General features: G+C 62.5%; 2 protein-coding genes across 2 annotated transcripts; one reads left to right on the top strand and one right to left on the bottom strand.

Moving 5' to 3' along the window:
* The first annotated feature begins 2439 nt into the window (after positions 1 to 2439).
* On the top strand, positions 2440 to 18108 carry ARHGAP4 (Rho GTPase activating protein 4). The gene is made up of 22 exons (XM_024116782.3): positions 2440 to 2530; positions 6279 to 6486; positions 6573 to 6735; positions 6971 to 7033; positions 7259 to 7423; positions 8012 to 8140; positions 8218 to 8439; positions 12450 to 12551; positions 12702 to 12893; positions 12979 to 13063; positions 13340 to 13367; positions 13598 to 13700; positions 14346 to 14406; positions 14509 to 14586; positions 14678 to 14812; positions 14911 to 15016; positions 15155 to 15388; positions 15476 to 15549; positions 15641 to 15824; positions 15982 to 16074; positions 16257 to 16371; positions 17558 to 18108. The coding sequence occupies exons 1-22, from the start codon at positions 2464 to 2466 to the stop codon at positions 17789 to 17791; spliced, it is 2841 nt and encodes a 946-aa protein (XP_023972550.1). The 5' UTR covers positions 2440 to 2463; the 3' UTR covers positions 17792 to 18108.
* Positions 18109 to 18654: 546 nt separating this feature from the next.
* Positions 18655 to 20368, bottom strand: AVPR2 (arginine vasopressin receptor 2). The gene is made up of 3 exons (XM_007113581.2): positions 20344 to 20368; positions 19099 to 19983; positions 18655 to 18929 (listed from the first exon to the last, which is right to left on the bottom strand). Exons 1-3 carry the CDS (start codon positions 20366 to 20368, stop codon positions 18724 to 18726), a joined length of 1116 nt encoding a protein of 371 aa, XP_007113643.1. The 3' UTR covers positions 18655 to 18723.
* Positions 20369 to 25421: the final 5053 nt, after the last annotated feature.

Raw genomic sequence — 25421 nt, 5'->3', positions numbered from 1 at the left:
CCCGTTGACGCTCGGCCGCCCCCAGGCGGTTGGGTTTCCTGGGCGGAGGTGGGGAGCTGTGGCGAGGGCGGAGGGCGGAGAGGGGAAGCCGCAGGCCCGACTGACCCTTGGGGCCCAGCACTTCCTCCTTCTCTGCAGGACCCGCCTCTGGGAGGGGCCGCTTCAGTAGCTAGGTGCCGAACAGAGGCTGGAAGGCTGAGGGTGGGACAAGCAGGAACTCCTGTTCCCTAGCCGTGTGCCTGGGGGTGGGCTCTGGGGACGTCTCCCCAGGGGATGAAGCTATACACAGAGGTGCACAACCTGGACCCCCATTGTGAAACCTCTCCTGGAAAGCTCATTTGTGGGAAAATGGGAGGGGCCTCACTGTCCAATTCATGCTCTCATCTGACGTGGACATCTGTTAACAACCTCCCCATTGACCTCATCTCCCTCTGGTCCATCCTTCACCCAGCAGACCTGACCACGTCAGCCCTACGGTCACCCCTCAGGACCAAGTGTTCGCTCCACTTGTCAACAGGCTTAGCAAGGTCCCGCAGATCTGGTCCTGCCCTTCTGCACCATTTAGATTCTTTGAAGGGGAACAGTAGAGCTGAGGACAGAGCAAGCAGTACGACCTTAAATGCCAAAGAAGCGTCCTAAAAGCCAGGGCTAGTTACTCAAGTTTTGACACCAGTGGCTGAATGGGGCTTCACGTGAGTGTTTCTGGAGTCCTAAAGTAAAAGGACGAAGGAGAGCATTTGAAAGTAGGCGCCGACACCAGTTCAGCCGCAGTTTCCTGCGGGCTTGAGCCCTGTGCCTGGCTCTGCTGAATGGGGGAGGAACTTTGGGCGACCAGTCAGGGCTCAGATAGAGGGGTAGGGGGCAAGGTGTGTTGTGTTGGGTTTAGACGATGAGGGGCATGCCTTCCTGCTGGGGTCCGGCCTGCTCCCAGGCCGAAAAGCCCCAGTGCCCCGTGCACACACTGCTGAGCCCCGTGCCTGGCTCTGCTGAATGGGGGAGGAACTTTGGGCGACCAGTCAGGGCTCAGATAGAGGGGTAGGGGGCAAGGTGTGTTGTGTTGGGTTTAGACGATGAGGGGCATGCCTTCCTGCTGGGGTCCGGCCTGCTCCCAGGCCGAAAAGCCCCAGTGCCCCGTGCACACACTGCACCTTAGAGAAGGGCCTGGTACTGGGGGTGGGGGACAGGGAGCTGAGGAGGTATGTTTTCCCCTTCTGGGCGAGCGAGATGCTCACAGTTGAAAGCCAGGAAGTACCTGCGCAGACTCTCCTCCCTCCCAGAGCTGCAGGTCCCGGTCACGTGTGCCCACATTTGCACAGAGCCTGACTTGGACATCCACGCACACACATCCCCGGACCCCTTGCCCTAGCGCCTACAGGCCCGCCTCCCCTGGGCACGAGCCCAGAGCCTAACTGCCCTCGGCCCCGTCCCCACCATCTATACCCCAGGGATTTCCCTCCCACCCAACTGAAGACAGTTGTCCGGTCCGGCTGGTCACTTGCTACCTGCATCCTGCCTTCTCAGTACACTGGAGAAAAACCTGTCGGCCTGGCCTGTGACTTCGAGTTGGTAGAGAGGGGTGAAGGGAAACTCCAGCACTCCTGTCTAAGAGAGGCCCCAAGGCGCCCCCAGGCTCAGTAAGGCCTTGCTCTGAGGGCGCAGGAAGAGGGCTGCCCCTCCCCAGCCCCCACCCCCACCCCCAGGCCTAGGACAGCAGGTGCAAGCTGCCGGGGAAAGGAGGCAGAAGAGTCTCTTCCGGCAGCAGGAAGTGGTAACCACCTATGGGGCAACGAGGCTTGTTCCTCCCCGCAGGGCTGTGCAGAAGGGGAACCTCAGCCCAAGCCTGCTCTCTGCCCTCCGCCCCCACCCGCTCCCCGTGACGGGGCCTGGAAGGAGCGAAGGCATGTTCTGTTCTGTTCTCCAGGCTCCTTGTGCTTGGGAAGGGTGGGCCCCGTCTGATGTCCTGGGGATCTGGGGGAGGCAGGTGACCCAAGGGAGCCCAGGGTCTGGAGCAGCTATGGTGTCACTGTGCACTGGCATTGAGGGCCAATGGCCACGATGTGCAGTCTGGCAGTGGTGACCAGACAAGCTTCTGGAGGCTGGCAGGGAATGGCAGCCAGAGGATGCCAGCTTGCCGGGCACCTTGGGGCTCCCACACCGGCCCTGGCGGCCGAACCTTGGGCACAAGGCTGCCCGGCTGCGCGCCCAGTGCCTGGGGCGAGGCGACGGCAAGGCCCGGCCCCAGTGGGCAACCCCACCCGAGACCCTCGCGAGCAGTGCCGGGCCGCCCCCGCCCCCGCCCCCGCCCCCGCCCCCGCCCCGCCCCGCCCAGGGAGCGGCGCTGGGGGCGGGACGGGGCGGGGCCGGCGCAGGGTGCTGGCTGCGGGGGGCCCCCGGTCCCAGCGCCCGGCCCGCTCGCGGCCGCGTGGGAGTAACGGAGCTCGACGGCGCGGCCGCCCGGCGGCCATGGCCACGCACGGGAAGCTGCGCCGGGAGCGAGGGCCGCAGGCGGACCATGAGGCGCAAGTCAAGGGTGAGAGGGCGTTGGGCGCTCCCGGCGCTGTTCCCTACGGAGACCCCGAAGGTCGTGGGGGAGCCCGAAAAGTCCTGGCCGCTGGCCCAGGGCCCGCTGCCCTCCCCCAGTGACCTCCGGGGGGGGGGGCTGAGGGAGGGGACCCGCGCCCCCTGCCCGCCTCTCCACGCCCCTTTGGCCTCAACCGCCGCTGTTCCCCTTCCTTCCACTCTCCCTCCCTCCCTCCCTCTCTCCGGTAGCTCTGTCCTCCTGGGTTCTCCCTGCACCTCACCTAAGGACTCCGAGGAGGGAAGGGGAGCACCGAGTGCCCCCCAAAAGTGGCATCCTAGCCACAGTGAAATGGAGCACCTTGACTCCGCTGACACGGGCTGGGTGGGGGGGGGTCCGAGAGCTTCGGTGGATGGATTTAGCGATGGCTTTACCCTAAAACCACTCCAGTCCCTGCAGCCCAGTCCCTGTCCCCTCCCTTGGGCGCTGAGGTGGCTCAGAGGGGAAGGCCACTGTCTCTGGGCAAACCGGCACAGTGAATCTTGGCCTGAGGGATCTTGCGCCCTCTGCAAGAGTAGGCCTCTTTGGGTTCTGATAAACACTCCGTGCAAATCGTCTGCAAATCAGCTTTGCAGACTCTTAGTCGACTGCTTTTGTGGGTCTTATTCAGGGCGTGGTAACTCTCGCAAAGGGAAGAAGGCAGCGTCCAAGTGCCAGCAGTTTGAGGCTGTAAAATTTTCTGGTGTCTTCAGCTGTGCGACCCCGCGTATCACTCTCAATAGCTCAGTTTTACCGATGAAGGAAACCGAAACTCAGAGAGGAGCAGTGACTTGCTCATGACCACTCCTATAGGTCCTAGGGGGTGTCATGAGATGAACCTCGAATGTCCTTCCAATCCAAAGATGGAGATTCCAACGTATTTATCCAATACAAGCAATTTACACCAAAGTGTGCTCGAGTCCTCCCCGTCTGGGAAGGGTGGCCTGCTGCCCACAGCCAGCTTGAGGTGACCGTGCAGGGCCAGTCAGCTCTCCGAGCCTCGCCTGCAACATTCCTCAGATGGGGAGAATGATCCGCAGCTGCATCCCCCAAATGTCCTGAGGCTGAAGGACTTGGGAAACTCTTCAGTCAGCAAACGTGGGTCAGTTCATTCACACTGGAAAAAAAATTGGGGTTTCGAGCAAGGCTGTCTTTTAAGATGTTCCTTGCCTGCTCTGGGTCTCGAATGATTTTAGCTCCTGTTCCCCGCCTCCCCGCCCAAAGAAACTTCCTACCGTGCTAGAAAAACAGGATCACTGTCTTGACGCCCGAAATTCTGAAAGGTCAGCATAGTCGTGGTTTGGGAGGCCATCTTTTCTGCTTTGCTTGTCAGCAGAAGTGAGACCGAATGCCTCGCTCTACAGGAAGTGTTGTTGAGGCCCAGTCCTGGCTCTGCGATTCAAGCATACGTGGATTCCATCCTTCCTTTTGATAGATGTTTTGTACGCATCTGTTCTGTGCCAGGCCCTGAACGTACAGGTCTAGTGGGGGAGACGTATAGTAAACAACCAATCGCACAATTAATTTCGATTATGATGAAAACCACGATAAAGGGAGAGCGCGGTGTCAAGAAAGGGGACAGGAAGAGGGCCAGGCCTGCTCTGTGGGGGAGGTTGGACAGGGTTCCCTGATGAGCGCATCCCAGATGAGATCTCAGAGCTGGCCGCTGACTCAGCTGAGAGCCTGGGGAGCCTGGGGAGCTAGGTAGGCACCGGCTCAGTGTGCTCAGACCCCGCCCACTCAGCGTCTGCCTGACACCAGGTCCGAATCCCAGCCAAGGCTTGGTTGCACCGAACAGAAGAAACGAAACGGTTTGCTGTGCTGGCCCGTTGAGCGCTGTGCACTTGTAATAGGTCCCCAGGGAACTGTTGCTCCACGAGGAAGGGGCGGACGCCAGAGGACAGTGAGGCAAGCCGGGACATCTCAGATCTTTCTTGGAATGAAATGAAATTTACTTTTATCCCCAAACTGTTACCCTGATTTAACGAAGACTCTCCGGATATCAAGTGGCCTGGCCTTGGACGGTGTAAGGAGACCCTACATTGGTTTCACCTTCAGGAAGCAGTCCTCGCCCGGGCTTCCATCTACCCAGCTTGACCCCTCGGTGGAAAGAGAGCGCTCTCGTACAGTCACTGCGGTGCAAGCGTGGGGAGGGGATGGTGGCCCTTGGGCCTGTCACTGAGCTAGTCCTGGCGGTGGAGGAGGGTGGAGGGGCCGAGGGGTGGGCTATGCAAGAGCCACATCTGGGGCACCTGGAGTCACGGAGAGGGACCCAGGGGCCGAGAGTAGGAAGGGCACATTCTCCAAAGGGAAATCAGAGGAGGAGACGGGGCTGCTGAGCAGGCAGGACCCATGGACGCTGCCACACGCCCCACAGCCCGTGGGATGTCACTGGCGGGACAGAAATCCACATGGTACCAGGGTCCTGCCACTGCCCACCTCCTCCCAGCCTGGCTGCCTGGTCCAGGCCCCTGACTGTCTTTTGCCTGGACTGGTGCAGTAGCTGCCACCTGGGCTGGGCACGTTTCCTCCGTCACCTGACCTCTGCCCTGGCTCCCCACGGCAGCCCGAGGGGCCCTGAGTGCGAAGCCGGATCCCCGTGGCTCCGCTGCTGTGGCTCCCCTCTCCCTCGGCGTCCAGGGGGGAAGTCCTCCCCAACCGCGGGCCTTGGCCGTCTCCCCCCTCCCCTGGCCTGCGCAGCTCTCTCTCCAGCCACGCTGCCTCCACGGCCCCTCTGTTGCTTCCTTCAGCCCTCTGTTCCAGTGTCGCTTGTTCCTGACCACCCTGTCCCCGCCTCCCGCTCCGTGCTGTCTTCTCAGTGCCACTTCTTCCAACACGTTCGAGCGCGTGCCTGTCCCCCTGCTGTCTGTCCCCAGGAGGGTGGGCACCGTGTCTCCATGTCTAGACTGACTGGGTGCATAATCAACATTACGCTGAATGAAGGAGTCATTTAACGTCCCTCGTTTGGACAGCGGTTAGTAAGTGGCGGCCCGCTTGCCGGAAGCCGAGACAGTGCGTTATGTCCCCGGGATGCCCAGGGCTCGCCAGCGGGTTGCTTAAGCTCCTCATTCAGGCGGCTCTTTGCTTTAGGTCTGTGTGGGGGAAGTTGCCAAATCCAGTCAGCGATAAGGTGTCAGAAGCCAGCCGTGCGGGGAGCGGGGTGTGGCTCTCTCTGCCGGGAGGAGGTGGGCAGTTAGGAGTCGGTACTGGGAACAGAAAACAGACCAGTTGCCTCGGTCCCGTCACCGGTCAGCCTCCACCAGCTGGTCTGGCCCTCCCGCTGGGGCTGCCCTTTCTCCCTGGGGCCGAGGGCAGGGTTTCCAGCCAGCGAGGCCGCAAGTTCACTGCAGGTTTGACAGAGCGCCGTGGCCACCCCGCGCCTGCGCAGCCCCGTGTGTCTCTGTGTTTGCGGGGGCGGCCGCCCTGCCTGGGGTCCCGGGCACCCAAAGGTCAGGAAGTGGCAGGGGAACCGGGGGGTCCAGGTGCTCCCAGCATCCCAACGTGCTCCGAGCCTCCGGGGCCTTCCACACTCCCCCCTCGCCCCTGGCCCTTTGCAGGGCTCTGCCCTCTCCCCGGAGGGGCCTTTCCGTTCTGCCTTCCCGGCTGGTTCCCTTCAGCCTCAGCTCAGAGGTCCCCTTCCTCGGCCGGGCGCTCACTCCACTCGGTGGGTGGCGGGTGCGCTGCCCCAGCCTGAGCCGCGTCCCCGCCCCCCACCCCACAGAGCTGCGCTGGCAGCTGGGCGGGCAGCTGCGCTGCCTGGAGCTGCAGGGCGAGCTGCGGCGCGAGCTGCTGCAGGAGCTGGCCGAGTTCATGCGGCGGCGCGCCGAGGTGGAGCTGGAGTACTCGCGGGGCCTGGACAAGCTGGTTGAGCGCTTCTCCGGCCGCGCAGGCCGCCTGGGGGGCAGCAGTCGGGAGCACCAGAGCTTCCGGTGGGTCCTGGGGACTGGCCGGTGGGGCGACCGCGGCAGGGCCTGAGGCCCCGCTCCCCGTCGGTCTGAGCGCCCGTCTCCCCCAGGAAGGAGCCGTCCCTCCTGTCGCCCTTACACTGCTGGGCTGTGTTGCTGCAGCAGACGCGGCAGCAGAGCCGCGAGAGCGCGGCCCTCAGCGACGTGCTGGGTGGGCCCCTGGCCCAGCGCCTGAGTCACATCGCGGAGGATGTTGGGCGCATAGTCAAGAAGGCAAGGCCCCTGCCCTGGGCACGGGATGCTGGATAGCCTCAGGATCTAGCGAGGGCAGCCCGTGGGTGCCCGATGCAGAGGTGTCATGGCTGGGAGGGCCCAGGAGGCCGGGGGGCGTCGGGCAGAGGCGAGCCGGTGGGAGCCTTGGGTGCCGAGCTGAGGGCTGGCCGCCGCTGCAGGATGGAGGTGGGTGTTGCACTGGGGCATGGCTGTGCTCAACTCCCCTCCTCCCCAGAGTAAGGATCTGGGGCAACAGCTGCAGGAGGAGCTCCTGGAGGTGGTGTCAGAGCTTCAGACGGTGAGAGCGCCGCAGGGCCTGCCCGAATCAGAGGGAGGCCATCCCCTCACATCTCCCCGAGCCAGGCTCAAGGAGAGACCTGCGTTTCGAGGACCGCAGGCTCGGCCCTCTCTCCCTGCTCTGGGCACTGGGATCCGAGTCCCGGATGGGCGGGGCGGGGGCGGGGGAGGGCTGGCTGCGGCCGTGGCCTTGAGCAGGGCTGCCTGGCCTTGGGCCTCCTTGCAGGCCAAGAAGACATACCAGGTGTACCGCATGGAGAGCCTGAATGCCGAGGCCAAGCTCCGGGAAGCCGAGCGGCAGGAGGGGAAGCGGGCATGCCGAAGCGCCGGTACCGAGGCAGGGCCGCTCCGCAAGGGCTCCCTCCAGAAGGGAGGGCGGCTGGTGGAGAAGGTGGGCCTGGGGGCAGCCGTCTGTGTCCAGAGGCTCTGGCTCCTGGTCCCTGTTCTTTCGAGTCCCGGCCCTGCAGGGAGGTGGTGTGGAGCAGGAAGGCGGGGCTGGCTCTGGAGGGCTCCCCAAGCTGGGGTGGTATAGACAGAGGGGGCAGGAGAAGAGTCACTAGGCCCGGGACAGCCCGCATGCTCCTAGCTGGTCTCCCCAACCAAGCCCCGCCGGGCGAAGAGAGATCTGGTGCCCCGAAGCCTGGGGGCCCTTCCACCCACCCGTCCTTGCCTCACGCAGTGCTGTGAGGTTGCAGACAAGCGAGCGGACACGTCAAATGGGTGACTGAGTGACAGGAGGGGAGGAGGAGTGTTTGAGGCGGTCCCTGAAGAAAGGATGGGGACGCTGAGGCTGGCAGGGTCGCGGAGGAAGGACATCATGACTTCGGGGCCAAGTTGTTTGAGGGACCTGGTGGGACGGCGGGTGTAGCTGTCCGCGTGGGGAAGGGAGGGGAGAGAGCGTGTGTCGCGGGTGAGGGCTACATGGGAGGCGGAGCTGGGGCCACGTGGGTGACCCTGGGGCTTGTGTGGTCCTGAGCAGCGTCACGCCAAATTCTTGGAGCACAAACTCAAGTGCACAAAGGCGCGCAACGAGTACCTGCTCAGCCTGGCCAGCGTCAACGCCGCTGTCAACAACTACTACCTGCATGACGTCCTGGACCTCATGGACGTGAGTGCTGGGGGGCAGGCGGGGCCGGGCGCCTGTGCGCCGAGCCCGCCCGAGCCGTGTCCTCGCTTGTCCCCCAGTGCTGTGACATGGGATTCCACCTGGCCCTGGGGCAGGTGCTCCGGAGCTACACGGCCGCTGAGAGCCGCACCCAAGCCTCCCAGATGCAGGGCCTGGGCAGCCTGGAGGAGGTGGTGGAAGCCCTAGACCCTCCAGGGGACAAGGCCAAGGTGCTGGAGGTGCACGCAGCCGCCTTCTGTCCCCCGCTGCGTTTCGACTACCAGCCCCACGAGGGGGATGAGGTGAGGGTCTCTGCCCGCCCCTTCAGGCAATCGATTGGCTTTGTGTTTTCTGGTCTTCGTTGTGATGGTAGGTAAGTGGAATGAATTACCTTCCATTTGCTAAGGAGTTGAAACTCGTGAATGCAGCTTATTTCTTAGACCCTCCTTCAGTGGCCTCAAGGCAAACGAGGCTCTGAGGTTTCCGGACTTGCGTTTGAAGCCAGCAGACCTCCGCAGCTCACTTCTGCGGTTCAGCCAAAGAACACACACACACACACACACACAGTGAATGCAGCTTATTTCTTAGACCCTCCTTCAGTGGCCTCAAGGCAAACGAGGCTCTGAGGTTTCCGGACTTGCGTTTGAAGCCAGCAGACCTCCGCAGCTCACTTCTGCGGTTCAGCCAAAGAACACACACACACACACACACAAACACCCGCGCACACACACACACACACCCGCGCACACACACACACACACACCCGCAAGGGCAAACAGCCAGGCTGCCACTGGTTTTGAGGCCAGCTGGTGGGTGGTATGTAGCTGTCCATATACTCTTCTTTCGATGGTTCTGTGTACCTCAGACGTTTCATAATGCAAACTCGGGGGGAAAGAAACCATGCAAACAGTAACTTATAACTAGGCATCTTTTTTTTTTTTTTTTTTTCTTTTGGGCCGCACCGCATGGCTTGTGGGATCTGAGTTCCCCGACCAGGGATCGAACCCGTGCCCCCTGCAGTGGAAGCTCAGAGCCCTAACCACTGGACCGCCAGGGAAGTCCCCACTAGGCATTTTTTCAGTGCACCTCCGAGCTATTCTTTCGTTTACCGCTTTATCCTCGTGAACATTGTTCAGGGACTGGGGTTACATGGAGCTTTTACTTATTTAATTTGTATTTTGACCGAAGTCGTATCTGAAAAAGTCAGACGTTACTCAAGGCGTCCAGTGGCACACAGCCCTTCTCTGACTCACCCGTTCTGTTCCTGATTCCCACTCCCCAGACACAACCCCTTCCCAGCCTTCTAGCTGCCGCTTCTGCTGCGAGCAACGCGGCAGGTGCCGCTAGTGCTTTAAAGCTTTCCAGAGGCCCTACCGACCTCCTTCTGTGGATATTCGGGCTCCTCCCCACATCATCTCCCAGTGCTAGCCCTCTCCCGTCTTTTCCCTCACACCAGGCGATCTCTTCTCTTCAGAGCTCTGCCCTGGAGCCGTCCAGACCCGGCTTGTAGGCCTTGATCGCTTGCAGGCCTGTGAAGTCCAGGACCTCCCTTCCCCATCGTCCTGAGCATTCCTGCCATTCTCTCCTGCGTTGGACCGTCTGTGTCCCAGATCCTGTGTCTTCCTCTTTCTTGGTTTATTACCCTTGTTTGTGTGGACATCTTTCCGCATACTTTCCTGACTTCGAATGTCTGAAAAGATGTCTGTATTCTATCCTTGAAATTGATTGGTAGTGTAGCTGGGTATAGAATTCAAGGTTGAAAATCATTTTCCTTTTGGAATGTTAAAGGTATCACTTCAAGCTTTCAGTATTGTAGGTGAGAAGTCCAATGCCGTTCTGATTTCTGGACTGTTGCACGTGACCTGTAATTTGTCTCCCTGAAGCTTGTAGGATAGTCTCTTTCCCTCGTGTAAAATTGTATGATGATATGCCTTGGGGATCCTTTTTCCTTCATGGTGCTGGGCAACCAGTGGGCCTCGTCAGTATGGAAACTTGTGTCTTAAGGTTTTGAGCTCATATTATTCCTTTGGTAACTTCCTTCCCTTAATTTTCTTTTCTCTTGCTTTCACGAATTCTTGTAATTTGATGTTGAACACCATGGGTTGACAGTCTAAGTTCCTTATCTTTTTTTTTTTTAAATATAAATTTATGTATTTATTTTTGGCTGTGTTGGGTCTCCGTTGCTGCGCGTGGGCTTTCTCTAGTTGTGGAGAGCGGGGGCTACTCTTTGTTGCGGCGCGCGGGCTTCTCGTTGCGGTGGCTTTTCTTGCTGCGGAGCGCGGGCTGTAGGCATGCGTGCTTCAGTAGTTGCAGCACGCGGGCTCAGTAGCTGTGGCTCACGGGCTCTAGAGCGCAGGCTCGGGAGTTGTGGCGCACGGGCTTAGCTGCTCCGCGGCATGTGGGATCTTCCCGGACCAGGGCTCGAACCCGTGTCCCCTGCATTGGCAGGCAGATTCTCAACCACTGCGCCACCAGGGAAGCCCTGATTTCCTTATCTTTTATCTTTCCTATTTCTCATCACTATACCTTTTAATTCTGCTTTCTTAGATATTTTTTCGACTATTTCTTCCCGCCCCTTGTTGAGTTGTTTTTTTTTTTTTAATTTACTCTCATATTTTTTTGTTTTTAAGAGTTTTGGTTTGTTTTCCAAATTCCTATTTAAGATAGCCCTTTCTTCTTGTTTCATGGATACAGTATCTTCTCAAATCTTTCTGAAATGTTCGTTCTTTTTCTCGACATTTCCCCCGGTTCCCTGCATTTTCTCTGTTTTCTTGCTTTGATCTATGTCTTCCGCTTTAGAGCGCTCCCTCAAATGGCTGCCAGTTCTTGGCCATCAATTCATATTTCAGAGGAGGCACTGAAGAGAGGTGCATTACGTATTTGATGTGTGTGAACAGAGCTTGTCAGCAGTGGGTTTCCCCACGGGGTGGCTGGGCGGGGACTCACATCCTTGCTGCGAGGGACACCCACATCACGGGGAATTGGGGGTGTCTCGGTAAGAGGGTGCTAGAAAGGACTCAGAGGACTTGGGCAAGGGTTAGGGGACTTGGGGGAGGGGCTTGGCTCTGGCTTGGATGCTGTCAGGAAACAGGGGTACCTCTTGACAGGGTGTCTTAATAAATCTTATTGAGAAGACGGGGCAGGGGTGGGTAAAGGGTTAGGGCTAGAGCCGTCATCAGTGAGGAGGGAGCCGTCCCTCACACTAGCTGGGACACAGGGAGGTTTGCTCATGTTTGTGGCTTGGGCAAAGTTCTTGCTTTGGTCTGTGCTCAGACACGCTGGTGGCTTGATCTCGTTTTTATCTTCAGCCGTCAAGGCCACGGTGGCTTTGTCTGATGTTGATGCTTTGTGACATTCCTTATGTCCGACAGGCCCACGCTGAGGCGCAGCTCTGAGCTCCTGGCCAGATGGCGGCGGCGGCTGTGTTCTCTCTCATCGGTGGGGACTTTCGTCCCCTTCCTCAGCAGTGACTAGTGTCCCCGAGTCCAGAATCCCTCTGATTTATCCTTTCCAGAGAGTCAGTTTCTAGTTTTCTGCCCATTATGTGGGCTTGAGGGGGTGGGTCTTCTAATATCAGTGTTTTCTAGGGCCTGGATAGAAATTTTATAATCGCGGTAAAATATACATAAGATTTACCATTTTGTCCGTTTTAAGTGCACAGTTCAGTGGCATGAAACACCTTCACGTTGTTGTGTAATTGTGCAACCATCACCACCGTCCATTCCCCAGAACTTTTTCATCTTCCCCAATGGAAAATCTGTCCCCATGAGACACTGACTCCCCCTCCCCCTCCCCCAGCCCATGGCCCCCAGCGTCTACTCTCTGTCTCTAGGAATCTGGCTACTCCAGGCACCTCATACAAGTAGAATCATATCCTATTTGTCCTTTTGCGACAAAAGGCTTATTTCACTGAGGATAATGTCCGCAGGGTTCACCCACGTTGAAGCATGTATGAGAATTTCCTCCCTTTTTATGGCTGAACAACGTTCCACTGTATGGAGAGACCACACTTTGCTTGTCCTTTCGTCAGCTGCTGGACACTTGGGTTGCTTCTTCCTTTGGGCTGTTAGGAGTAGCGCCGCGGAACGTCCGTGCCCAAGTCTCTATGCGTGCGGGTGTGCGTGCGCCTTCCCCTTGGGAAGGTGTCCTTGCCGTGCCTCAGATCTGGCTGTACGCGGCGTCAAGGCTGGTGGTCCTGTGCATCGGCCACCAAGGCAGCGAAAGTGGGCCCCAGAGACCTCGGTGCCTGCTGCCCAGCCCCACCCTGCGTCTCAGGCGTGGCCCTCAGCCCCCTGGGTGCTGCCCTCTGCAGGTGGCTGAGATCCGGGTTGAGATGGAGCTGCGGGACGAGATTCTGCCCAGAGCCCAGAATATCCAGAGCCGCCTGGACCGACAGACCATCGAGACAGAGGAGGTATGGGTGACCTGGCCCTGGGTGGGGACAAGGACCTGGAGACACGGAGCCGGGTGGCCATGGCCCGCCCTCCCCCTTCCTTCTGACTTGGACTCCCCGTCCCTCACCTGTCTCCCACTCCTTCCTGTCCCGGTGCTGTCCCCTCCCCAGGTGAACAAGACGCTGAAGGCCACCCTGCAGGCCCTGCTGGAGGTGGTGGCGTCAGAAGATGGGGACATGCTCGACTCCTTCCAGGCCAGTCCCTCCACCGAGTCCCTCAAGTCCACCAGCTCGGACCCAGGGGTTCGGCAGGCCGGCCGGAGGCGGGGGCAGCAGCAGGAGACCGAGACCTTCTACGTCACGGTGGGGAGGCGGGGCCAGGAGGGCGGGGGGCCGGGGAGGCTCAGAGCTAGGATTAAAGCCTTGGACTCGTCCTGGGGCTTCACAGAAACTCCAGGAGTACCTGAGTGGACGGAGCATCCTCACCAAGCTGCAGGCCAAGCATGAGAAGCTGCAGGAGGCCATTCAGCGAGGTGGGCCCTGCTCCTGGCGCCCTGAGCCCCTGCCTCGCCACCCCCAGGGCCGGGAGCGGCCGCAGCTTGGCTCTCCTCCTGGGTCCTCCACCCGGCCCATGCCCCCTCCACCCAGAGAGGGTGCTTGGCACGCAGGGAATAAGCCAGCGAGGATCCTGGCCCCTATCCCGCCTTTTGTCCTGTGACTGCCCTCGGCCTTCAGGCTGCCCTCTCCCTCGGGGGTGTGTTGAGGAGCCCCCCGGCCCAAGAGACACACCAACGTCTTCTCCTCCCCAGGTGACAAGGAAGAGTGGGAGGCGTCTTGGTGAGTCCTTCGTGAGGGACCAGTTTGTCCCGAGGAGCTGTGGGGTCCCCACCTCCCCTCTCTTTGGGACCCGGCTCTGTTGCTCGTCCTTTGGTGGCCTGTTTCCCACTTTGCCCAGTGGGTTCTGGAATAACTCGCGAGCTCCAGCGTGCTGTCTGGCTGGGCCAGGGTGTCGGGGCAGCCTAGTCTCCACGCCCACTCGCCTCAGAGCCAGCTCCTGTTCCCGACAGGACCCAGTACACACAGAGAAAACTCCAGAAGAGCCGCCTTCCCCGCCCCAGCTCCCAGTATAACCAGAAGCTCTTTGGGGGAGACATGGAGAAGTTTATCCAGGTACTTGCTATGCGTCACCCGCCAACCAAGTGCGGGCCCCTCCCCGCTTCTGCTCTCGCTCCACCCCCCGGGGGCCGCCTGTGAGCCCAGTATCCTCCGCCCCGGCCACGGGTCTCCTCCTGGGTGGGCCTTTGTCGGGCCTGCACTGCTCAAAGGGCACGTCCCTGACTAGTAACGGAAAGCCTCGGGTGGCAGCGATTTTAGGGCTGAGGAGTTGAGTCAACAGGAGCGAGGGCGTCCGCGGGCCCCACTTCTGGGGTGGGAGAGAGGGAAGTAAGGGAAGCAAGAAAGATCAGAAAAGAAGAGAGAACACTGTTATTTGCAGGATGTGATTCTGTATGTCATGGTTCAAAAGAATCAACAGATCATTTAAGTGAACACGTTTGGGTTTCACGGTGTTACTTGGTTCGAGGTCGACATACGGAGTTCGATGGCATTTCCACGTGCCAGCAATAAACAGTTAGCAGGTAAAACGTAAGGCATGGCCTGAGACGGCACCAGGGATGTCGGACACCTGGGCATGCATCTCGCAGGACTTACTGCTGACCGCATAACGCATTAAGGGAAAATAAAAGCGAGCAAGTGACGAGGCAGGACATGCTGTGTCCACAGTGGAGGGAACACCCTCTCTGTCCCTGTCCCCAGAGCTCAGGCCAGTCCGTACCCCTGGTGGTGGAGAGCTGTGTCCGCTTCATTAACCTCAACGGTGAGTAAGACCTGGGCCCTCCTGCCGCTGGCCTGGCGCCCGATCCTGCGGGGAGGGGTGGGGAGGAGACTCGGCTCCCACTGGCTCTCCGTCCTCCCGCAGGCCTGCAGCACGAGGGCATCTTCCGGGTGTCGGGCGCCCAGCCCCGGGTCTCAGAGATCCGTGACGCTTTTGAGAGAGGTGGGGACCGGCGGGGCCGGGGGTGAGGGTGGGGGTGGAAGAGCCGGTGTAATCCGCCTCCTCGCCCCCTGCGCCACCGTGTCGCCCTCAGGAGAGGACCCACTGGTGGAGGGCTGCACCGCCCATGACCTGGACTCGGTGGCAGGCGTGCTGAAGCTCTACTTCCGGTGCCTGCAGCCCCCGATATTCCCCCCAGAGCTGTTCAGAGAGCTGCTGGCTTCTGCGGGTGAGGCGGGGGTCTGAGGCGGGCCCTGGGGGGCCCTCCCCGCTGGCCTCCACGGCCGCGCTCATGGCTTCTCTCTGGGGTGCCGGCCTCGGCCGCAGAAGCGGAGGCCGCGGCGGAGCGGGTGGAGCACGTGAGCAGCCTCCTGGCCCGGCTGCCCGGCCCGGTGCTGGCGGTCCTGCGCTACCTCTTCACCTTCCTCAACCAGTGAGTACCGGCGCGGGGGCGGGGGGCGGGGGGGGGCGGCGGCGAGGGCGGCCCAGGCCTGGCCCTGGCCAGCTGCTAGCGGGGCTCGGGGGACACGGGGCCGAGAGCTCCCTGCCCGTGACCCACGTGTGCCCCCAGCCTGGCCCAGTACAGCGACGAGAACATGATGGATGCCTACAACCTGGCCGTGTGCTTCGGGCCGACGCTGCTGCCCGTGCCCGCCGGGCAGGACCCGGTGGCCCTGCAGGGCCGGGTGAACCAGCTGGTGCAGACGCTCATAGCGCAGCCCGCGCGGGTCTTCCCGCCCCCCGCCCTGCTGCCCGGCCCTGTCTATGAGAAGTGCATGGCGCCGCCTCCTGCCAGCTGCCTGGGGTAGGCGCTTCGCGCTGCCGGGAGGGAGGTCCGGCGGACGGGAGACCCGTTGTGCGCTTACCCACCTTGCTCTGCTCTGGGCCGCAGGGATGCCCAGCCGGAGAGCCCGGCGTGGGAGAACGAGCCGGAGCCGGAGGCTGGGAGCCTGGCCCAGGAGGACGGTGAGGGGGGCGGGAAGGAGGGCCCCACCCCGCCCCCGCCCTGGATGCCCACTCCCCCCCCCCCAACACCGGGGTCCCCTCTCCTCCCTAGACCCGGAGGGCGTTGTGGAGGCCGTGGCCTGCTTTGCCTACACGGGCCGCACGGCCCAGGAGCTGACCTTCCGGCGGGGGGATGTGCTGCGGCTGCACGAGCGGGCCTCAGGCGACTGGTGGCGGGGCGAGCGCGCCGGGGCCCGGGGACTCATCCCCCATAAGTACATCACGCTGCCGGCGGGGTGAGTGAGTGAAGTTGGGGCCCTCCCTGGGAGGCTCTCCTCTCGCCGCCGCCGGGCTTCTGGCCCTTCCCCCGCCCCGAGTCCCCGCTTCCGTAGGCCCGGCGTGGCCAAGCCCGGAATGAGCGCTCCAACAGGCAGTCTGTCTCTCTGGCGCCAGGGCAGAGAAGCTTGCTGCGGGCCAGGGCCTGCCGGCCGCGGGGGAGCTGGTGAGCAGCCTGGAGGCCCTCCCGGCCACGCCGTTTGTCCAGAGGTGAGAGCAAGGGGAAGGCCCTTCCGGGGGCCCCGCCCGCCCACCCCAGACCGCAGCCACGTGGAGGGGCCGGCCTCGCTGTTCCCTTTCCCTTGGCCGCACCCCGGGCTGCGAGAAGCCACTGCCGGGCCGCGCAGGGGCTCCCCGGGGCCCCCGCCAGGCCCACTGTCTGTGCCCTGCAGGCCAGAGCCGTGCACCCAACCCGAGGCCCCTCTCGGCACAACTGGGGGCCCCTCTGGGCACAGACGGCGCTGCTTGGTCCCGGCATCCCCGGAGCAACATGTGGAGGTGGATAAGGTGAGAGAGCTGGGAATGGCCATGTGGCAAGTGGGGGGCACCTCTCGGGGGTGGGTCTCTGCTTCCCATTACGAACGGGACCCTCCCCTCCCAAGGTTCCCGTCTCACCTTCCTGACCTCAGACAGGCCGGTGGAGCCCAGCCTAGGGAAGGGCAAGCCGGCGAGGGTGTGCGTGCAGTGGGGAGGGATGGGCCCGGAGGCAGGGTAGAAGGGAAGGGGACCCGGGGCTCTCACATTTGGGCTTCATGTTCGGTCCCTGAGTGGGACAGGCTTCAAGGCTGGCATCTAGAGCCCGGCTAGGTGAAAGGTGGTGACGTGGCAGGCGCTTGGCGAGCCAGGGAGGATGAGAGGGGCAGTTGGAAGAGAGGCTGAGGGAGGTGGCTGACTGGGGAGCCAGGCGGGTCGTAGTTCTTGTAGGGGGAGAGAGCGGGTGCCAGATGCGGCCCCGGCCAGGGGTGCAGCCCGGGGACACCCGGCTCCCTGCTGTGTCCGCTGGGCCCAGCGCGCCCCACCGTGGGCTCCCGGTGGGCACCGCCGGGCTGAGCCCCGGGAACCGTGTGAGCCCTTAATCACTACATCTGGGGTCTGCCCAGATACCCCAGGATCGTCTCCCCATCTCAGGATCCTGAACTTACATCTGCAAAGGCCCTGTTTCACACAGGGTCCCAGCCCGGTGCAGGGTCGGGGCGGGGTTAGGACGTGCACGTCTCTCCAGGGGCATTTCAGCCCCTCCTCCCTGGGCTGCAGGGGACCACTGGCCCTGGAGGTCCGGGCACGCTGGTGGCCCCCAGAGCCAGGGGGTGGGGGCTGTGATCTCAGCCAGGGAGAGAGGGGGAAGAGGAGGGCGACCCGGGGGCCCAGCCAGAGGGGCTCCCATTTCAGGGCTGGGCTGAGGATTGCCGTCCCCGGAGGAGACGGTGACCGCCACGCCGAAAGTGGCAGGAGCGAAACCGGGCAAGGGAGGGGCGGCAGCTGCGGGGCCCTCGGAGGGGAGGGGCCTGGGGACAGGCGGTGGCCGAGGACTTTGTTTCAGGGGCTGGAGGAGTTTGGGCCGAGGCTTGGGCAGCGGAGGGTAGGAGGGCCTCACTCTTGGGTCAGCTGGCAGCACTGACCTGGGGGTGGGGGACTGGCTGGCCAGGTGGGGGCCACTCATACCGACGCCCTGCCTTTCTCTCCTCCCTGCCAGGCCATGGCGCAGACCATGGACTCTGTGTTTAAGGAGCTCTTGGGGAAGACCGCTGTCCGTCAGGGCCTCGGGCCGGCGTCCGCTATCTCCCCTGGCCCTGGGCCCCGCAGCCCGAAGCCCGTGGCCTGCAGCCGCCTCGGCAAGAGCAAAGGCTTCTCCCATGGCCCTGGGGCCCCAGCCTCACTCTTGGCCTCCCATCCCCAGGGCCTGGACTCACCCCTCAAGCCGCACTGAGGTGCTACCGGTTCCTCTGCAGGCCCCGCCCCGCCCCAGGTGGCCACGGGCGAGACCGGCCGGGCTCCCCAGGCCCTTCGCTTCTCCCTGGTCCTGTGCAGCCTGCTTGCTCGTGACCGTCTGCAGAGAGGAGGACGAGGCCGCCCCAACCCACCCCTGCCTCCCCCGCCCTGGCTCAGGCCCCTCTGGGAGGCAGCCGAGGAGGGAGGCTGGGGGCAGGCCCCTCTGGGCTGCCGTGAGGGCCTGTCGCTGGTTGTCGGGTGCTCGGTGCCCTTGCTCAGCCGAGGGTGCCAGCCTGCTGTTGGCGGCCATTCATAAAGTCCTGTGCATTGACTCCTCGACGCGAGCCAGTTCTCTTGTCTCGGTGGGGCTGGGAAGGTGGGTACAGGGCCAGCCCCCCGGCACCCCAAAGATGGCAGGTTGGGAACAGCTTCTGCAGGGGGTTCCTTGGCACAGGGCTGCCTTTGAAGTCCTGCGTGGCGGGTTCCAGAGCCGCTCATGTGTCTGTGGGTGCGGGAGGGCTCTGAGAATCTTTCCGCGCTGCCCCCGCGCCCGCCGTTACCCTGATCCAAGGAGACTCGCCAGGTGGAAAATGAGCTGGAACTTTTATGACGGGGAGAGTCAGAAGGGAGGGCAGAGGGGGACTGGAGAGGCGGGGGAAAGCAAGGCCCCCGGCCCCACCCACCCCTTTCCTTCCTCCTGCCCCACCCCCCCCCCACCCCCGCTCCCGGGACCCCCATCCGCCGGCAGGGCAGGCACTGGTTGGGGTGGAAGCCATGTGCCGGCCCGGCCCCTGCAGCCCACCGCCGCAGCCCCTCCCCACACGCGGCGCCAAGGAGCTGGCTGCCGGGTCCGCGCGCGATCGCGGAGCCCGTCCCCGGGCAGGCGGCTGAGCTTCGTGGAGCCTCTGGAAGGAAGGCGCCCCTCGTTTCTCAGGAGGAGGTGTCCCTGGCCAGGAAGGAGCTGGCCGTGGCACAGGAGCCCTCGTGGGGCCCCAGGCCGGGCGGGGCGCGCGTCCGGGCGCAGCAGAGCAGGCTTCGCAGCTCGGAGGAGACGCTGCGGCTGAAGGAAGCGTAGATCCAGGGGTTGGTACAGCTGTTGAGGCTGGCCAGCAGCATGAGCAGCACGAAGGGGGGCCCTGTGGGGCGCAGGGGTCTGGGCTGGGGGTGAGGGTGCCCAGGGAAGGCCGCGGCCCACGCGCCACCCCGCGTCCGCTCGGGGGCCCGCGGCTGGGGCGGGGAGGGGCCGAGGTGTGTGTGTGCAGCCGAGCCGGAGCGGCCCCCACGGCTCGAGCCACGGCCACACACCTTCCCGAGGTGCCTCCGGGTCCCACGCTGCCCACAGCTGCACGAGGAAGAAGGGCGCCCAGCACAGCACGTACACTATCACGATCACCAGCGTCATCCGCACCGTCTTGGCCACGGCCGCCGACACCGGGGCTCCCTCGCCGGGACTGCCCGTCCGGCGCCCTCCGCGGCGCCCCCCGGCCCTCTCTGCCGGCCCCGGCACCAGGCTGGCGTGAATCTCCCGAAAGATGAGCACCTGGCAGGCGGCAATGCCCAGGGCAGGTGCCACGAACACCATCAGGGCGATCCAGGTGACGTAGGCGCGGAGGCCCCAGGGCTCGGCAAAGCGGGCCCAGCAGTCGAGGACACCGCTGCCGTCTCCCACGTCGCGCTGGGCGAAGATGAAGAGCTGGGGCAGGCTGAGGAGAAGCGAGCAGGCCCAGGCCACCAGCACCGGCCGGTTCCAGCGAGCTCCGCCTCCGTGGCGGTGTGCCAGCATGGGGCGGCAGATGGCGCGGTGGCGGTCCAGGGTCATGGCCAGGATCATGTAGGAGGAGGCGTACATGCCCACCATCTGCAGGTACTTGACAGCCCGGCACAGGGCGTCGGGCCCGCGGAAGCGGTCGGTGGCGTCCCAGGCCAGCTGGGGCAGCACTTGGAACAGAGCCACGGCCAGGTCGGCCAGGCACAGGTGGCCAATGAAGACGTGCATGGGCGCCCAGCGGCCCCGCCGGCCCCGCCGCACTAGGGCGCCCAGCACCAAGCCGTTGCTCAGGGCCACAGCCACGAAGACCGTGGAGAGCAGGGCCAGCTCCGCCTGGGCGAGCAGCGGGTCCCGGGCGTCCAGTGGCTCCGCCTCGCTGCCGTTGCCGGGCGGCGCAGGTTGGGAGAGGGGCCGGGGCACAGCTGGGCGGGGGTGGGGGGAGAGGCCCGAGTTAGGGAGCGTGCTCCGCAGGGGAACCGAGCCCAGGGAGCTTCCAGCTGCTCAGGCAGAGCTGGTGGCCTGGGCAGCCGTCAACCTGGACCTTCTGCTTCCCCCCAGCCTCCCACTTGCCGGATCCTGGCCTTCCAGCAGAACACAGGTCGCTCCCCCACCCCCGCCGCCGCCCAACCGCATGTGGTGCCCGCACCGGCAGCCCGGAGAGGAGGGTGAAGGAGGGCTCTGAAAGGGGCTTCTTGGCCTCATCCAAGCCCGCCCGGCCCACCTGGCTCATCCCAGTGGAGGAAAGGGCGGGGGCGTGGGTAGGACAGCGGCTGCAGCCTTACCCGACGAGGTGGACGCCGTGACCATGGTGGGGCGGGCAGGAGTCCTGAGCGCCTGGGGGAGATGATGGGGTGGCGAGCTCAGCCTCCCACCAGAGGGGCCAGCCCGCCCGCCCACGGTCTCTGGATAGGGGTCCTTAGAGAGAGCTGCCGGGGTGGTGGGGTGGGGGCGGGGGTGCGTGCGTGCGTGCGTGTGTTCCTTAGCCTGATCAAGGTTGGTGAGGTCTGGCCCCTGAGACAGACGTCGACCTCGGAGCCCTGCTGCACGCCTCCCAGGACTAGGCAGGGGAAGCTGGAGAGAGGCAGACAGATAGACACCCCCTGCCCTGACAGAGGCCAAGAGAGGTGGCCATCGGAGGGCTGGGGGCACGGTGGGAGGGCTGGTATACCCCCGTGTAGCCCCTTACCTGGCCGGGCTCCCGGGCAGCTGGGCGGCAGCGGGCACAAAGGTGGCCCAGGAGCTCAGATCAGCGCTCCATCGCCTGCCCCGCCCCAACCAGGCCTCTGGGAGTGACCTGCTCAGGAGGGGACTTCCTCCCCCTCCCCCACGAGCCTCCCGCCTCCGGCACGGGGAAGTAGGCTCCTGGCCTCCTCTGCTTCCCCTCCTGGCCGCAGCCACCCCAGGACTCCCTTCTCCCGGCCGGCCGAGAGGGAGCCGAGCCCTCCAGAGCTTGGCCTTAGCTGCAGCCGGCTATCCGCTACCACCGCCGCCTGCCCCCGCTTCCGCAGGGCCCCCTTTATCAACACGCGGGGCTGCGGAGCTCTGGGCGATGACTTAGTTCGGCGTGGCTGTTTCATAAGTGGGGAAACCGCGACCGGAGATGGGTGGGCCTGGCTAGCATCACACAGCTTTCTCGTGGCGAAGCTTGACCGCCCGTTCCCGAGCCAGGCTACTTCTGCCCCAATCCGGGCCTGGGCGGGGCTCTCCCGAGGTCCCGCTAGGCAGCCTGCGGAGGCCCCCCCCCCCCACACTCCTCAGTTAGGCCGCAGGAGATGAGGGACAGGAAGAAGGGGGGCGGGGTCAAGCTGGGGCCGAAGGTGCCCCCGAGAGATCCAGCGTCCTCCCCAGGCTCTGTGGCAGCCAGGGACACCTCCACGCTTTTCCTCCTCCCACACCTGTCCTAGGAGAGGGGGGCTCAGAGCTTCTGCACTCACGCATATTCCAGCTCCCTCTCTCCCCTCCCCCCACATACGCCGCGCGTGCACACACACACACACACACACACACACGCACACACCCTCCGCACCACACCCCCACGGTACGTGTGCGTATTTGTAATGTTTTTTGCCAAACCATTTGGAAGTCGGTTGTAGAATAGCAACACCCCACATCTGAACACGTCAGCCACACCTGCTAAGAACCAGAACATCCTCACTCTCTCCCTGTAACCACACGACCATTACTAACCCAGGGGCATAGAAAGGACTTTTCTGGTGCCATCCAGATCAACGAAAAGGGTGGAAAGTGCAGTTCCCGGGCACTTCTTTCCTTGTGCACCCCCTCCCCGTGTGCCTCCCGGGGCCCCGGTCCCCAAGACCCTCCCAGCCTTGCCGGTGACATGACACCTCCCTCGTCTGCCCCGGGGAACTGAGGCGCCTGCAGAGGAGCGCATGTCCCCACTTGGCCACTCCCCCGCTGTGGGACCGTGCGCAGCCTCTGTGACTCAGCTTCCCCCTCTGTAAAATGGGACTCCAACGATTGAAAGTTGAGCCACGGCGATAGAACGGGCAGAGACTTAAGCCGGCAGGTGTGGAAGCGCCCTCTTTCACTCGCTGCATCTCGGGCAGCCCTGGGGCAAACGGGCCATCACCTCCTTATGGGGTTCTCTGGCCGGACCCGAACGAGGTCATGCAGGCCTGTATCCCGGCGGAGAGCTGGCACGGGGCTCGGGCCACCTCTGCTGCCTGTCCTCCTTATTTCCTGTTGTCGAGTCCAGGGAAAAGTCTGGGGGAAGGCCCTTCCCTGCGGCTTTCTCTCGGCTCCAAGAAGGAACAGGAGGAACGGGAGGGCTTTCTGTCCACACCAAGGCCTGGATGTAAAGGGAAACAAGTGCTGGGACCTCTGGGAGGGCCGAAGAGCCCCTGAGGCCAGCCGGTGTGCCCGGAGAGTCTGGCTACCTGGCTGACAGCCCGAGTCAGGAGCCCCTGGTGCAGCTGCCGGCGCTGATCAGACGGAGAGACCCCAGGCCCCCCCAGCCCCAGCCACCAAGGAGGACTTGGCCATGGAGCAGCCAGTTAGACTCAGGTGGCCTCAGGCCCCGGGCAGAAGTGAACAGACACCCTCCCCCCACCCCCGGCGCAGCCCCCTCTGCCCTGCCCAGTACCGTCTCCCTGTAGGACTGCCTTTGCAGAGAGGGTTCTGCGGGTGGCCGAGGGGTGGGCCCCGACCTCCCCCAGCCCAGTGTCTGAGCAGAGGGGGTGGGGGCACTGACCATCCCAGGTGCCAGGCGCCAGGGCAGTGGATCAGAGCTGTGGGGCCTGGATCTGTCTGTCTTGCTCTACCACTGGCTCTCTGGAACCAGGACCATTTGCTCCACAGGTGCAGCGGCCCTACCCCCCAGGGGGGGTGTGTCTGGGGGGTGGAGGGGGAAGGCATGGGCGTGGGAGGGGACACTTGAAGGCTATTTCAGGGATGAAGGAGAAAGAGGAGCCAGCCAGGGACACGAAGAAAGAGTGACGAAAAAGCCAGGAGAAAACCAGGAGAGCAGAGGTTTCCGAGGTTGGGAGGGGAGACAGGTGCCCTACGGGAAGGAAGGACGCGAGCAAAGCCGCTGGAAGGCCATGCCTGGTGTCAACTGGAAAAAAATGCACACTTGAGGGACTTCCCCGGTGGTCCAGTGGTTAAGAACCCGCCTGCCAACGCAGGGGACACGGGTTCGAGCCCTGGTCCGGGAAGATCCCACATGCCGTGGAGCAACGCAGCCCGTGCGCCACAGCTACTGAGCCTGCGCTCTACGGCCCACATGCCACAGCTACTGAAGCCCCTGTGCCACAACTGCTGGGCTCGCGTGCTCTGGAGCCTGCGTGCCGCAGCAAAGATCCCGCGTGCCACAACTAAGACCCGATGCAGCCAAATAAATAAATAAAATAAATATAAAAAAAGAAAAAGAAAAACAATGCACACCCGGAAAGTTGAGGAGTATGTATTACCCGGTGGACTTTCTGAGGATTCCAGTCCGGGGGGCAGCCTCTCAGAGAGCTCTGAGGGGCGGCTCCGGAGAGGTAAGCGGGGAGCCAGGGTAGTGAGAACATCAAAAGATTACTGTCAGTGAAAGAAAACTAGACATTTCAAGTGACTGAATCCAGCACTTTTCTAGGTATGGGAAGAGGCAAGAGCCTGGTGCTCATTGAGATCCCTCCTTTGATCTGTGCCGCAGCTCTCGGGCCAGCGTCCTGTGTTCTCCATCCTGAGTGCACAGCGTGGGGCTCACCGGTGTGGCAGGCAACTTTCCTCGCGCACAAGCACGGAGAGAGGCGCCCTAACTGGGCATCCCACCTGTGGGGTGGGCTTTGCAGACGGCGGCAGAGAGGACTGAGTGAGCTCACAGCGAGGAGGCGGGGCCTAGGAGGCGAAAGGGCGCTGGCGCAGATGGCCTCCAACGGGGCAAAGATGCACCGAATCAAACCACGCGCGTGTGCCTTCGCGCGAGTGTGTACTAGGAGTCAAATGGACCAAAGACGACAGAAAGACAGCGTGGCGACTCGCCTGAGGTCTGAATTAAAGTGAACAGTAATTTTTAAAATGCGACAAGGCCTGTTTGCATGCTGGGGGAGGCACGAGAGTGGCCCTTGATGGATTAGGAGCCCTGCAGGCTGTGACTTCTCTCCTTGTCCTGAATGACTTTTTAAAAAATTAATTAATTAATTAATTAATTAATTATTGGCTGTGTTGGGTCTTCTTTGCCGCGCACAGGCTTTCTCTAGTTGTGGCGAGCGGTGCGGGCTTCTCATTGCGGTGGCTTCTCTTGTTGCGGAGCACGGGCTCTAGGCGCGCGGGCTTCAGTAGTTGTGGCTCGCGGGCTCTAGAGCGCAGGCTCAGTAGCTGTGGCGCACGGGCTCAGTTGCTCCGCGGCCTGTGCGATCTTCCCGGACCAGGGCTCGAACCCGTGTCCCCTGCACTGGCAGGTGGATTCTTAACCACTGCGCCACCAGGGAAGTCCCCTGAATGACTTTCGTTTTTGTTTGTTTATTTATTTAGGCCACGCCTCAGTTTGCAGGATCTTAGTTCCCCAACCAGTGATGGAACCCGCGTCCTTGGCAGTGAAAGCGCCGAGTCCTAACCGCTGGACCACCAGGGAACTCCCCAGGAATGACTTTGTAAAATCTGTTTTATTCAGGGATAATTAGCGTACAGTAAAATTCACAACTTGTTTCATGAGATTTGACACACACAGTTGTGTAAGCACCACCATAATCATGATATAGAACGTTCGCATCACTCCAGAAAGTTCCCTCATGGCCCTTTGCAATCTCCTTCCCCCGCCTGGAGCCTGTCTTCCCTCGAATTTTGTATAAATAGCATCGTAGAGTGTACAGTGTTTCGTACCTGGCCTGTGTCACTCAGCAGGATGACTTTTATTTTTTATTTTTTTTTTTTTTTGTGGTACGTGGGCCTCTCACCGTTGTGGCCTCTCCCGTTGCGGAGCACAGGCTCCGGACGCGCAGGCTCAGTGGCCGTGGCTCACGGGCCCAGCCGCTCCGCGGCATGTGGGATCCTCCCGGACCGGGGCGCGAACCCGGTTCCCCTGCATCGGCAGGCGGACGCGCAACCACTGCGCCACCAGGGAAGCCCAGCAGGATGACTTTTTGAGTTCATCTCTTCGGTTGTTTGTATCAGGACTTTGTTCCTTTTTCTTGCTAAGCAGCATTCCGTTGTCTGGATGGCCCACAGACAGTTTCTTCCATTACCAGCCGATGGACACGTGTGGGTTGTTTCCAGTTTGGGGCTCTCATGAATAAGGCGACTCTGAACCCCGAGTGCAAGCTTTTGTGTGCTTTAGCTTCTCTAGTGGGCATCCTATGATAAATATGTTTCAGGTGATAAGAAACCGGCAGGTTGTTTTCCACACTCCTCGGATCGG

This window comes from Physeter macrocephalus, chromosome 21 (assembly GCF_002837175.3).
Source record: "Physeter macrocephalus isolate SW-GA chromosome 21, ASM283717v5, whole genome shotgun sequence".
Taxonomy (NCBI): Eukaryota; Metazoa; Chordata; class Mammalia; order Artiodactyla; family Physeteridae; genus Physeter; species Physeter macrocephalus.
Note: the sequence above shows the minus strand (reverse complement) of the source record. Positions and strands in the feature narration are given on the sequence as shown.

Excerpts from the sequence above, each read along its gene's own strand:
- ARHGAP4 (XM_024116782.3), top strand. The coding sequence starts at position 2,464 with ATGGCCACGCACGGGAAGCTGCGCCGGGAGCGAGGGCCGCAGGCGGAC. Across the intron at positions 8,141-8,217 it reads ACGTCCTGGACCTCATGGAC|TGCTGTGACATGGGATTCCA; the intron begins GTGAGTGCTGGG and ends CTTGTCCCCCAG. Across the intron at positions 14,813-14,910 it reads AGAGCTGCTGGCTTCTGCGG|AAGCGGAGGCCGCGGCGGAG; the intron begins GTGAGGCGGGGG and ends CCTCGGCCGCAG.
- AVPR2 (XM_007113581.2), bottom strand. The coding sequence starts at position 20,368 with ATGGTCACGGCGTCCACCTCGTCGG. Across the intron at positions 19,984-20,343 it reads CACGGCGTCCACCTCGTCGG|CTGTGCCCCGGCCCCTCTCC; the intron begins GTAAGGCTGCAG and ends ACCCCCGCCCAG. Across the intron at positions 18,930-19,098 it reads CCCGGAGGCACCTCGGGAAG|GGCCCCCCTTCGTGCTGCTC; the intron begins GTGTGTGGCCGT and ends TGCGCCCCACAG.